This window comes from Heloderma suspectum, chromosome 1 (genome assembly GCF_057233095.1).
Source record: "Heloderma suspectum isolate Gila_16-S chromosome 1, 16-S_ref, whole genome shotgun sequence".
NCBI classification, from domain to species: domain Eukaryota; kingdom Metazoa; phylum Chordata; class Lepidosauria; order Squamata; family Helodermatidae; genus Heloderma; species Heloderma suspectum.
The window spans coordinates 348,961,736-348,974,161 of NC_139458.1; the positions used below are offsets into that span (position 1 = coordinate 348,961,736).

The window sequence follows — 12,426 nt, forward strand, 5'->3', positions numbered from 1 at the left end:
AAGCATCGCTCTGATTTCATAATACTCTTTTAGATAGATCAGCTATCCTAAATCCAGAATGAATAGAAATACTCTTTTTGTTCTAAGAATATTTTAAAGCTTTGCAATAGAAAGCTGTAGAAAAAGTCAATAGTATTTATAGTAATGAGGCTTTTAAACAGCCATTTCATTTCTGTTCCTGTGCCTTTTCAAGGTAAGTTCATAGAATCATAGAATAATAGGGTTAGAAGGGGCCTATAAGACCGTCGCGTTCCCCCCCTTGTTCCTTTCCTTCTCTTTCTCTTTCTGAATCCTTTCCTACTTTTGCTATATTTTTCCCAACATCTTCTCTCTCTTTTTTGTACGTTTTCCACCCTCTACACTTGCTCTCCCAACCGATCACTTGGAGGCCTGCCTCATAGTGACAGCAATGATTACAGTAATTAAAGCATGTGCAATGTATTCTTTTAATAAATTATATTTATATCTCACCCTTCCTGTAGAAAGCCCAGAGGTTTACATAGGTTTCCCAATCGTTTCTCATCTGGCATGGATGATCTGCAGGTACAGCATCAGAGTTCCAAAAGAATATGGTGCTTGATACCTCCATCCCATACTCACTTTAATTGTTCCAACACAGAGAGAGACTGTCTTATCCTTTTCTTTTACTGTTTATCAGCATAGCTGCAGGGGATACTCCCTCTCTCCTCCTGTGGATTTCTTTTTTACCAGTTACTGCAAGTTCACAACATTTCAAATCCTATCTATAATGTTTAGTCTATGAATCTGTAAATAAGGTGTGAATTCAGCAGTATGAATATTGAAGAGCTCCCTAAAGTTTTAGTTATGATTCACTCAGAAGAACAGGCATACAAAAAATCTGGGAAGTATGAAAGAACTGGAAACCATCCACAATAGATCCAGAAAGAGAATACTAGTCTCAAGATGTTGGAAGAAAATCTGGAGCAACCAATTAATAGCAAATTTGGGAAATAAGCAGCAATTAAAAATGGATAATGGAGACAATCAAATGGTAAGCTGGAGAACTTTTAGATTTTTGATGCCATCCATTAGGTTTTTCATGCCAGCTGTGGCTACAACTGATGCGTGTATTCAGTTTTTCACGTACAGTAAAAATGGCAGTTAATCCCAGCATTATAAAATTAAAGTCTCCCCACTTCAATGTACCATAAGTGAATGATACAGCATTCATGTGTTTGGAAAAGGGTCTACCAAGATCTACCTGCGTTTCATCCAGCAGGGCTCTAGCTTGCTGCAGTGGGATAGGAATGCTGCCCAGCCTGCTTGCTGTCTGATCAGCCACTTCTGCCAGCCACTTGTGTAGTTTCTCTGCCATCTCTCTGTAGCGTTGCCACTGGCGAATCTGACTGTCAATTATTCCTCTCCTCTGCTGGGCTCTTCGGAACACCCCCTGCCATTGATTACTGAGCAGGGCCAGTTTCAGGTTAAACTCATCCCTATAAGAAAAGAGGGCACCAAATGTAGGATTATATCTATGATAAATCATGAAACTGCTCAACCAGTCTGCACCAAGAGGAAGAGTGCCACTAAACAAACAAACAAAAACCACACACACCACCTATGGTGTCATTAACAGATTGTTGTTGTGATTTGGTCAGTCGCTTCCGACTCTTCGTGACTTCATGGACCAGCCCACGCCAGAGCTTCCTGTCGGCTGTCGCCACCCCCAGCTCCCCCAAGGTCGAGTCCGTCACCTCCAGAATATCATCCAGCCATCTTGCCCTTGGTCGGCCCCTCTTCCTTTTGCCTTCCACTTGCCCTAGCATCAGCATCTTCTCCAGGGTATCCTTTCTTCTCATTATGTGGCCAAAGCACTTCAGTTTTGCCTTTAATATCATTCCCTCAAGTGAGCAGTCTGGCTTTATTTCCTGGAGGATGGACTGGTTTGATCTTCTTGCAGTCCAAGGCACTCTCAAAATTTCCCTCCAGTACCACAGTTCAAAAGCATCTATCTTCCTTCGCTCAGCCTTCCTTATGGTCCAGCTCTCGCAGCCATAGGTTACTATGGCGAATACCATTGCTTTAACTATGCGGACCTTTGTTGTCAGTGTGATGTCTCTGCTCTTCACTAGTTTATCCAGATTTGTTATTGCTGTCCTCCCAAGAAGTAAATGTCTTCTGATTTCCTAGCTGCACTCAGTGTCTGCAGTAATCTTTGCGCCTAGAAAGACAAAGTCTGTCACTGCCTCCACGTTTTCTCCCTCTATTTGCCAGTTATCAATCAAGTTGGTTGCCATAATCTTGGTTTTTTTGAGGTTTAACTGCAACCCAGCTTTTGTACTTTCTTCTTTCACCTTCGTCAGAAGGTTCCTCAGCTCCTCCTCGCTTTCAGCCATCAAAGTGGTATCATCTGCATATCTGAGATTGTTAATGTTTCTTCCAGTGATTTTAACTCCAGCCTTGGCTTCATCAAGCCCAGCACGTTGCATGATGTGTTCTGCGTACAGGTTGAATAGGTAGGGTGAGAGTATACAACCCTGCCATACTACTTTCCCAATCTTAAACCAGTCCATTGTTCCGTGGTCTGTTCTTACCATTGCTACTTGGTCGTTATACAGATTCCTCAGGAGGCAGACAAGATGACTTGGTATCCCCATACCACCAAAAACTTGCCACAGTTTGTTATGATCCACACAGTCAAAGGCTTTAGAATAGTCAGTAAAACAGAAATAGATGTTTTTCTGAAACTCCCTGGCTTTCTCCATTATCCAGCAGATACTGGCAATTTGGTCATATTCTTGCCACCTTTTCTTGATCTGTTCTGCTTCTGTTAGGTCCTTGCCATCTTTGTTTTTGATGATCATACCCATTTTTGCCTGGAATTTACCTCCGATGTTTCTAATTTTCTGGAAGTGGTCTCTTGTCCTTCCTATTCTATTATCTTCTTCTGCTACCGCACATTGCTTGTTTAAAAATAATTCCTTATCTCTTCTGGCTAACCTCTGGAATTTTGCATTTAATTGGGCATATCTCCCCCTATCACTGTTGCCTTTTGCTTTCTTCTTTCTTGGGCTGCTTCTAGCGTCTCAGCAGACAGCTGTCTTGCCTTCTTGGTTTTCTTTTTCTTTGGGACGTTTTTTGTTGCCGCTTCCTGAACAATGTTGCGAACTTCTGTCCATAGTTTTTCCGGGACCCTATCTACTAAATCTAGTCCCTTAAATCTATTCTTCACCTCCACTGCATATTCATTAGGAATATTAGTGCAATCATAACCTACTTGCACAGCTGAGATACCACAGTATACCTGCAGTTTGCAGCAGCTTTTAGTTCTTAGAAACATTAACAGACGATGGGGTTTAATTTAACAAAAATTGCTCATGGACTTTAGAGTTCCAATTCTTAGGTCTCATCCCAGTACCTCTTGTTAGGTCAGTGCAACTAAAGCAAAGAAAGCCAGATTGGCCAACAGTTCTGTCTGCAAAGTCTCACAGCGTATCTGTAAATTTCTGGAAAAGAACCAGGGTAGGCCCATAAAGGACAAAGGGGGACAGGGGGACAAAGTTCAAGGAGGAAATTGTAAGAGCCATGAGATTCCACTAAGTTTATGTCCATATAAAGTTTATATATATATTCACTTTTATAAACCAAACACTGTAATTCATTCATCTTGGCTTCAGGCTTCTAGCATTAATTAGCATATAAAGACATATATTTTGTCTAGATCAATCATGTGGGATATATTATCCTGAACTGGATGCTGCTAGTAGGAAGGATGAACAGATTTCTGTTACTGTTCTTTGGGTTCACTCTGACCTGCATTCTGCTCCAACTGCCTTCTGATTTAACACCTATAATTTTTACAATTAATTTTGGAATTATCACATGTGAGGTTTGGCACAGCTTTCAGTTCCTTCTGCTCATTTGCAATTTTGCTGTCCAGGTTACTGATAAAGCACAAGTGCAAATAGGAATTTTTGATGAAACATATTCCTTTTTATGCTGTTTTATCAATGCACACAACTGCTTGTGTACATCAGTAACCTGAATTTTAAAAAAAGAGGGAGAGAGTAAGAAGGAAGAACTAAAAGCTGCTGCAAACTGCAGGTATACTGAGGTATCTCAGCTGTGCAAGTAGGTTATGATTGCACTGTAACAAATTCTTCCTGCTTTATACCTTCCACAACATCCAGCTCCAGCTACATTAGTTTTAAAAAGACATTTTCCAGGCCAGGAAAAATTATGTCTGTTTTCTCTGGGAATAATGACATAAAATTTCTAGTAGGAATCAATTAAGGAGGATTAAAACATCTGCCTGGTCTTGATTTCTGACCTTGATACTGTATTTCTGCTGGTGCGAACAATTTTCTCAAGTGACCCTTCTGCACCCAATTTACTTTTTTGTTTGAAAAAAGAATGACTGCCAGCTGCATGCACAAATAGTTGTGTAAGGATATTGGGGAGACAAGACAACAACAGCAAAAACCTTCAGCCCATCACCAGGTAGAAGTGGAAATTCCTATGCAGGAAAATGGAATCGAAATCGTGCTGCAACCAGTAATACTGTGCATGTAAAATGCCAACATGCCTGTGCTGAACCACTGTGATAAAGTATATCTGTTTGTGCAACTGCTTCTTGGGGTGGTGGTGAGGACACGCATGTGTAGAATTTAAGAAAAACAGGGTTATCCAATTTTTTTTTGCAGATATGTGGATATCGGAAATAATGAGTGGAATAGAGGAAATTCTGCAGAAATAAAGGGTCACGTTTGCACATCCTTACCTATCATCCACCTGTCCTTGCTCAAGAAGTTGTTGACCATCCATGATGATGGAATGTAAAATCTGCTGGCGACTAAACATCTCTGCTTGAAATAGCTAGTGCATAAGAAGTTTAGAAAAGTCAATATAAAAACAACTGAAGTTCTTAGCTCCAAAATAAATGTTCCAATGTATTTAATATCCTCAGAATTTAGTTTTGCCCCAAAGGGTGTATGAAATGAAATGTTTTTAGGCTGCTCCTTTAATAAATAAAGAGATGTAGAAATATTTTAAAAAGCAAAGCAACTCGTTATAGGTACAATTGGCCTAAGGTAGTTTTACAAAACTTGGAGGACTAATGAAGAAATTAATCAAACTGCTTTGGTAGGTTTGAGGTTACTGGGTCTATGGCTTGTGAAGTTAGACAACACCAAGATATTTTACCTTACCTTTATATTAATTATAAATTTTGCTTTGCATACATGGCACACAAGCAACCAAATGTATTTGCTACAATATTTTCCTTCATCTTTGAATAAATTTAAGCTACATCATATTTTACACATTCGGGAAAAAGAAGAAATACTAGGGGAACAAACTGAAAACATGACGTATATTACAAAGGAAATTCTTTAATTTTTTTTTTTTTACATATTATAGTTGAAAATTCATAATTATGTTCCTCAGTCTGTTCCCCAGAGCCCTCTGGCGGCAACAAGTCCCATTAATTACTGATAAGCCTTCTGCAGTGGAACACTTTAAAATGAAGACAGAGGGACACCCAGACACATATTAGAGGCAAATAAATGTGTAATGGTGTCTACCATTTTTAGCCTGACAGATAAACATGTGACTTCCAAAAGGCCTCATTTAGTGACCTATTGAGACATTGGTGCTGTTCACACGTAGAGGCACATGTGGGTTAATTAATCCACGATTTGCCATGCACAAGCAGGAGTGAGGGACCATGCTCCTCACTTTTGCTTTTAATTAACAACTTAAGATTGGCCAGATCATAGGTCATTAGTGTTACATGTGAACCTGACGTGCTGGATTGTTTAGAGGCTAAACAATCCAGTGGTTAACCCAACAACAAACCATAAGTTAACCATTGGGCCTTTTCAGACATCACGCTAAGCCATGATAGTTAGCGTTTCTAAGCTAACCGTGATGGCTTAGCATGATGTCTGAACAGCATTTTTCCCAGCCATGGTGGTTTATTAACCATGGACTAACCACGCTTACTAACCACTTGCTGCAAGATGGTTCGTGGGCTCTACCATGGCTTAGTGTGACATCTGCTGTGGTTAATTGACAGCTGCCATAGAGCTCCGCAACAAGAGCAGCCAAAGAAGGAGTAGCCACAGATCTATGGTCGACATCTGCCTAGCAGCAACTGATGTGGCTGCTGCAAACTCACTGAAACATCGCCCCTGGCAACAGCCCACTGCATGCCAGCAGAGAAGCGAGCATAGAGCTGTGGCTCATGGCTGCTTGCACCCTGGCCTACCACCACTATGGGCACGCTATGGGCATGGCCAGGTGCTGCCATGCGCAATGGCGCTTGTTACAATGCAACTGCAATGGCAAAAATGGTTGGAAGAAGTGATGGAAGCTGACCCTGATGGCTGCCCATGTCCGTTTGTGCCACAGGGGACACTTGAATATGCTGTGCATCGGGGCGGCGGATTATGGTGGTGAGCAGCAATTATAGGCCTGCAGAACAGGAAAGACGGATCTCAGACCATGTGAAGCCATGGTGTGGGACATGCCCGGGGGCCATGTGCCGCAGCACAGGGGGAAGCAGGCTGCTGAACCACCAAGCACTAACATGGCTGGCAGTGCCAAGCACCAACATGGCCAACAGTGCAAAGGCCACTGGGATGCATGGCCACCCATCTGAAGGACTGTGGATTCCTGTCAGAGGGAAGGTGGCTAGATGGTTAGTCTAACCATATTGCAGAACATGGTTACCTGCACGTGTGGCAGTAGCACTTGCAGTGGTTAGTGGTAACCATCATGCACCATGATTAGCCTAACCACTCTTCCCCAATGTGCGTCTGAACAGGGCTGCTGAGTCCCATACACCACCACCCTTTCAAGAGAAATTAATCTCCCTGTATCAGGGGACATCTTGCATCCAATAACCATAGGTTCTCATGGTTCAGTCTTCAGTAGTAAGGTCATCAGGAGAGAGTGGCCCAAGGACCACTCCCAATCTCCCTCTGAGGAGACAACAACATCCAAGTAGGCCCGTCTGTTTAGTTGTAGCCCCTTTATACTCAAAACAGAGTTTTAGGCATCCTGCAGTAAACATAACTAATGGATGTAAGTATCCTACCCAACCATGCCTGGCTGTAGCTACCATATATTAATGGGTGACCAGTGGACTAAGCAAGTCATATGTCCGTAATGAATTGGAGCATTCAAACATTCCTCCATAGTTTGTAGAAAATTATGTCGAAGCAGGAGAAGAGATGTGTTTTCTCCCTTTGTTTTAGTGAGCCTTAGCTCTGGCTCGCATATTATTTTGTCACACTCTTCTCTTGCATATGTAACCTTCTCATCTGAAAAGTGATTTTGTTGTGCTGGGAATTTACAAATCTCAAACATGGCAATCTCTACAATCACAGATGTATCTTGTAATGTCTGGACAAACAAGCCGTTACAATATAGTTCCAAGGGCAGCACTCTAGAAGCCACTGAACAATACAGAGGTGATCACTTTGATTATTCTTTAATTACAACTTGCCTCATGTGCCCTCTGCTGTTCCAAAAGGAGCTGGTAGTTTCCTGAAATCTCTGCAGCCAGTTTCTGCTCAGTTTGAACCAAGAATTCCATCCAAGTCTCACATTTTTCTAGAAAGGTCTGTTGCGGCAGCATGAAGGACTGTAGCTTACTGCAATGATGCAAGACTGATTCAGTAACACCTCTGAGCTTGCTAAAACAAACTTACTGTGGTTCCTAAGGGAGCCATTTCAGTTCTGGCCTAAATGATATTATTGACTTTTTCATCTTGGGACTCTTTTAAAAAATGCATAGATAAAAAATGGATTTAAAAACAAGAAACAGGGTACATAAACACATACATTTGGGCTTGCCTATTTCTGTTTGTATGTTAGTACAATCTGTTTTCTCCAACTAACATGTGCCTTTAGTTCATAAGCAAAAACCTACAACTACTTTCACTTTGAAAGAATTGGGGTTTTTTGTAAAGCAGTCTCTATTTCAATAAATGGAGGGATTAACTCATCACTGCTATAGCAGAACATCCTCAAAAAGTTATTATAGGAGATTAAGAAACAATGAATTAATATGCATTTTAATCTGGTACTTCAGTTGTCACCTAAGGAACTTTTCATCTCGGTCTTCCAGCAGCTTCAAATGCTGTGTGTGCGCGCGTGCGTGTGTGTGCGTGCGTGCGTGCGTGCGTGCGTCACAGGTAGGAACTTTTTTTTTCAGTGAAGGGCTGCATTCCATTGGGAGTAATCTGTCAGGGGTGGGGCTGGAGCCAGCAGTGGGAAAGACCATCCCTCTCTCTTTCTGCCACTCCATTTTCTCTCCCTGTCAGGGGTGTTTCTGAGCGCAGGGAGTGGGATAACAGTTCAGATTCTGAAGGAGAACTGCCAGACATGGGGGAGGTGTTTTCCCAGGCTAGTCCAGACATGACTGGGCCAGCTTCTCAGGTTACAAACACCCAGGTGGCTGAGGATGAGGGTCCCTCTTCACCCCCACCCCCATGAGAGGCAGCAAACAGGAGGAGGCGGGGTCTGGGGAGCATGACTTAATAGATGCCAGATGCAGGTGCAGAACAAAGAGAGAGAAGGCCAGGGCAGAACTTAGACGGTCTACCCGATTGGCCTTGCATGAAAAACTGCACTTAGAGGCCTCACGAGAAGAGAAGGACCTCTCCCCTTAAGTTAGGCTAGTCAGACCGTCTCCCTCTTCAAATGGAGGGCAACTCTCATAAACTTCCTTTTGAATCCTCTTAAGGCATTCTTTTGTAGACTGAGAGTCACTGAGAATTTGCATCCGTATGACCCTGTGAAGTAATGAATTAAAAGCTGTAGACTGAACCCTCTCCTCTGTGTATGTTTAGGCTTAGAAGTAAAGTGGGGGCTAAAGGAATCCTGACACTCTCTCCCCTCCTTCCCCTCTCTCTGACTCTCTCATTCCGAAATTCTGACATCTGCTTTTGTGGTATCATGGTCTGTCCCCCCAAGAGATTTTCTCTAGGCATTTCCCCTCCTTGCCTCAGTCTCACCTCTTTTCTCCGCTTCCCCCTCCTTTTCTCACCTCTGTTCATTTGGTATTTTTTCTCTGCAGCTCCCAGCTCCTCTCCAGCTCAGCACATCTCTGTCCATATGGGCTGTGGACAATGCTGGGGGCCTTTCTTGGGCAGCTCCTCTGTTTTCTGTGCTGGTGGAGGTGGGAGGCCTTCTCTTCCAGCATAGGAATGCAGTGGACTGTCAGAGGATGGACAGATCTGCTTCTGTGCTAGCCAGAGAGGAAGAGAAGCCTCTCCCTAGCAGCTCTCCTTTCAAAGCCAGCATGAAAACCAAGCAACCTGCTATAGGAGGGACAGAGCGATCCATTCCTCTCCCACTAGCCTGCTGCATTTCTATGTTGGACATGCAGTGCAAGAGGGAGCAATGCTGAGGAGAAGAGGCCATGGGGCAGATGAAAAGGCACTGCAGGCTGGTGTATACACTCATTGCTGGTGTATACATTTGCACTGGATGCATGACAAACTTTTCTCTTGGGAGGCTCACTGGATGGGTTTCACTTCAACGGATCACCATGTATAGTGGTGGGAGGGAATATTCTCTGGCATAAGTTTGCCTAATTACTTGAGTGCCAGTTTTTTGTGAACTTTGGCAGGATGGACTTTGTTCACTCATTTTTGCCTGTGGGTTTTGCTTGTGGTATGTATCCTGTTGAACAGCGATTATGTAAAGGATTCTGCTTGTAAGCATATGTCTGAACTCAATGAACTTTTACATCTCTCTCAACCTTATGAAACTAGAATTATTTCAAAAGCTAAAATTAGAAATGTCAAATTGGTATAACTGTGCTCTATTAAAGCTCCATTCTGCCTAAATAATACTGTGGTCCTATATAGCAGTCCTACCTGAATCTTTCTGTGGTTTGTGATGAGAGCATGGACCAATGCCTATTTAGATTTTGCATCCTTTTGATCTCTTTATCATTCAGGGGTAGCCTATAACCCAGCTCATTTAGACGATCCAAATCTGGTGCCATGCTGCTGAATTTTAACATCTGACGCTGTAAAGTGATAAAAAACAAAAAAAAATCAGATAAAAGAAGTTATGCTTCTGAATAATAATTAGATAATATGCTTGTAATGTGAATACATTACTGTGAGAGATGTCTTTTCTATTTTAGCACAATTTTAGATTTTGGGCCATATATTACAATAATAAAACATATTCAATTTAAAGCTTTATTTATATTTGGAAAAAAATGTACAAATCCACAGCCATTTTTCCCAATTCAAACTTTTTAAAGGTGCTTTAAAAAGATGACTAAATTTTACCCTGTATTGGTAGCAGGAAAGAAAAGGACAATGAATGAGAAAAAGCTGAGTAGTAATATTCTTAGGTCAGTTTGTCAGCGTTTAAGAAACAGAGGGGAAAATGACAAGAGGTACATAAACACAAAAGAGGGAAAATACTTGTTCTCTGCTGCCCCAGAGTATAGGACTAAATCCAGTGGTCTCAAGATACAGGAGGGTAGACTTCTGTTTAACATCAGGAGAATCATCTTGACTGCAAGAGCAGTTCGACAATGGAACCAACAGTCCTTAGACAAAGGCTGGACAGCCATTTGCACTAGGTCTGAATTTGCTGCATTGGGCAAGGGACTGGGCTAGATGGCCTACATGGCCACCTCCAACTCTGTGATTCTATGGGTCTCTGAACAAATTTAGCAGACCCTAACTGAGAGGGTCCAATTAAGCGATTCACTCAATTAGCCATGCTGTGAGATGTCCAAGGGGGAGAGGAAATTCCCACCATTGTCAGTAGCAATCAGAAGACAGCAGTGGAGGCAGGGGGCACTGTGCAAATACATTGTAGCTGATTGCCTAGATAATCCTGCTTACAACAGTAGTCTATCTCCACGCCGCTGCCCTTGCATTTCCTAAATTGATATCCTAAAAAAGCAATGTTGGCCATAATGGGTTGGTCAGAATGTTATCTTCCTCTGAGTAGAAAGAACTTCCTCACTATGTTCTTCCTCAGGGAAATAGAAGCATCCTGATGCAAGCCTGGTAGATCTTCCCATCACACTGGGCAGGGAACGGCCTAGTGAATTCCCACATGGCCCTTGTTGAACGATTCTTCCCCCACTAAAGATGCTTCCAGTGATGTGCAATAATAATTATTTTTGTGATGAGGGATGTATAAGAATTTCATTTTTGTTCGCAAAACATGCGAGAATGTACCGCTCAATCTCACAGGAAAAGCTAACATTCCTTGAGGAAGGAAAAAAATTGGGGGATTGCGAGGCCAGGACAATGCACTTTTTGTGTTGTATCCAATGTTAGTCTACTGAAGTCCCATTTATTTCAAGGGGTCTACTCTATTCTCAGTAGGACTAACATGAGATACCACCCTTTGATGTATCTGCTGAGTATAGATGTAGATAGTTTCTGGTCTAAAGAGTTGACTTTGAAAGACATAACCACGGATCTGGAATAATAAGATTCCTCCATTCTGCTCAGATATCCTCACAGCTCTCCTTACCCCCAAGGTATGTCAATGTTTTCCCTTGGATGGCACAGGGTTAGAACTGGATGAAGGAAGTATCAGCACCTGGTTCTAACATTTATAACGTGGCTTCAGAACTGTGAATACTGAAACCTAGCTTGAGTTGATATTGTATTTGATAATTCATAATGATGTATCAAACTGTCATTCTGTAAAGTGCTGTTTTTGAAACACCATGCACTTTGGAAAATGTGCAACTAGGCAAAAATGTTCATTTTATATCATTTTATCTCCTTTAAATACACTCTTCATTTTCAAAGCAACTTATTCAAAAGTTGTTTTTCTATTGATATCATGTTTGTATTTCACCCTTCCTCCAAGAAGCTCAGCACAGCATATATGGGGCTTCCTCGGCAGCATCTTCAGAACGTTTCCTGGACATTAACTGTGCTGGTAAGATTGCAATCCTAAACTCACTTACTGGAGGAAAGTCCCACTGAAGGGCTTATTCTGACTAAAAATACTTTGGTATATTATTAATTCTGAGAGTAAAGAAGGCCAGATTTTCTTTTTTTTACTCACTTTAAGCTCTTCCATTCTGTTCCGGATTGTGGACAGGTCAGATGAATGACTTGGGTCTTGTGCTTTCAGTACTTCTTCAGCTTGTGTTATCCAGCCCTCAAGCCCTCCTAGGCTCTTAGTAAAAGTCTGATAATCTTGAATGCCAGCCTTAGGTATAAGAAAATAAGGCTCATAAATGATGAAATGCAGGCTTCTTTCCTCACACTTTTTTGTTTCAGTCCTTACACAACTAATAGCTGTCTAGAAGTACCTCAAATATTGAGTGGTGTCACTGCTTGCTTTTTATTCTCATCACTGTTACTTTACTTGATAGCTACCACCATTGAAGTTTGCATTTTTCACACCGTATGAATCAGAATGTTAGGATTAATGAAGAAACAAGCAGGAGAATTA

At 41.9% G+C, this 12,426-nt stretch overlaps 1 protein-coding gene across 1 annotated transcript in view; it reads right to left on the reverse strand.

Moving 5' to 3' along the window:
• The window catches only part of SYNE1 (spectrin repeat containing nuclear envelope protein 1), a 459,183-nt gene that overhangs the window by 78,307 nt on the left and 368,450 nt on the right, over nt 1–12,426 (reverse strand). The window contains exons 120-124 of the mRNA XM_084827854.1: nt 12,034–12,180; nt 9,852–10,006; nt 7,472–7,619; nt 4,742–4,836; nt 1,223–1,457 (exon numbers count right to left, since the gene is read on the reverse strand). Coding sequence (XP_084683980.1) covers nt 1,223–1,457; nt 4,742–4,836; nt 7,472–7,619; nt 9,852–10,006; nt 12,034–12,180 — 780 coding nt within the window. The remainder of the gene's footprint in view (nt 1–1,222; nt 1,458–4,741; nt 4,837–7,471; nt 7,620–9,851; nt 10,007–12,033; nt 12,181–12,426) is intronic.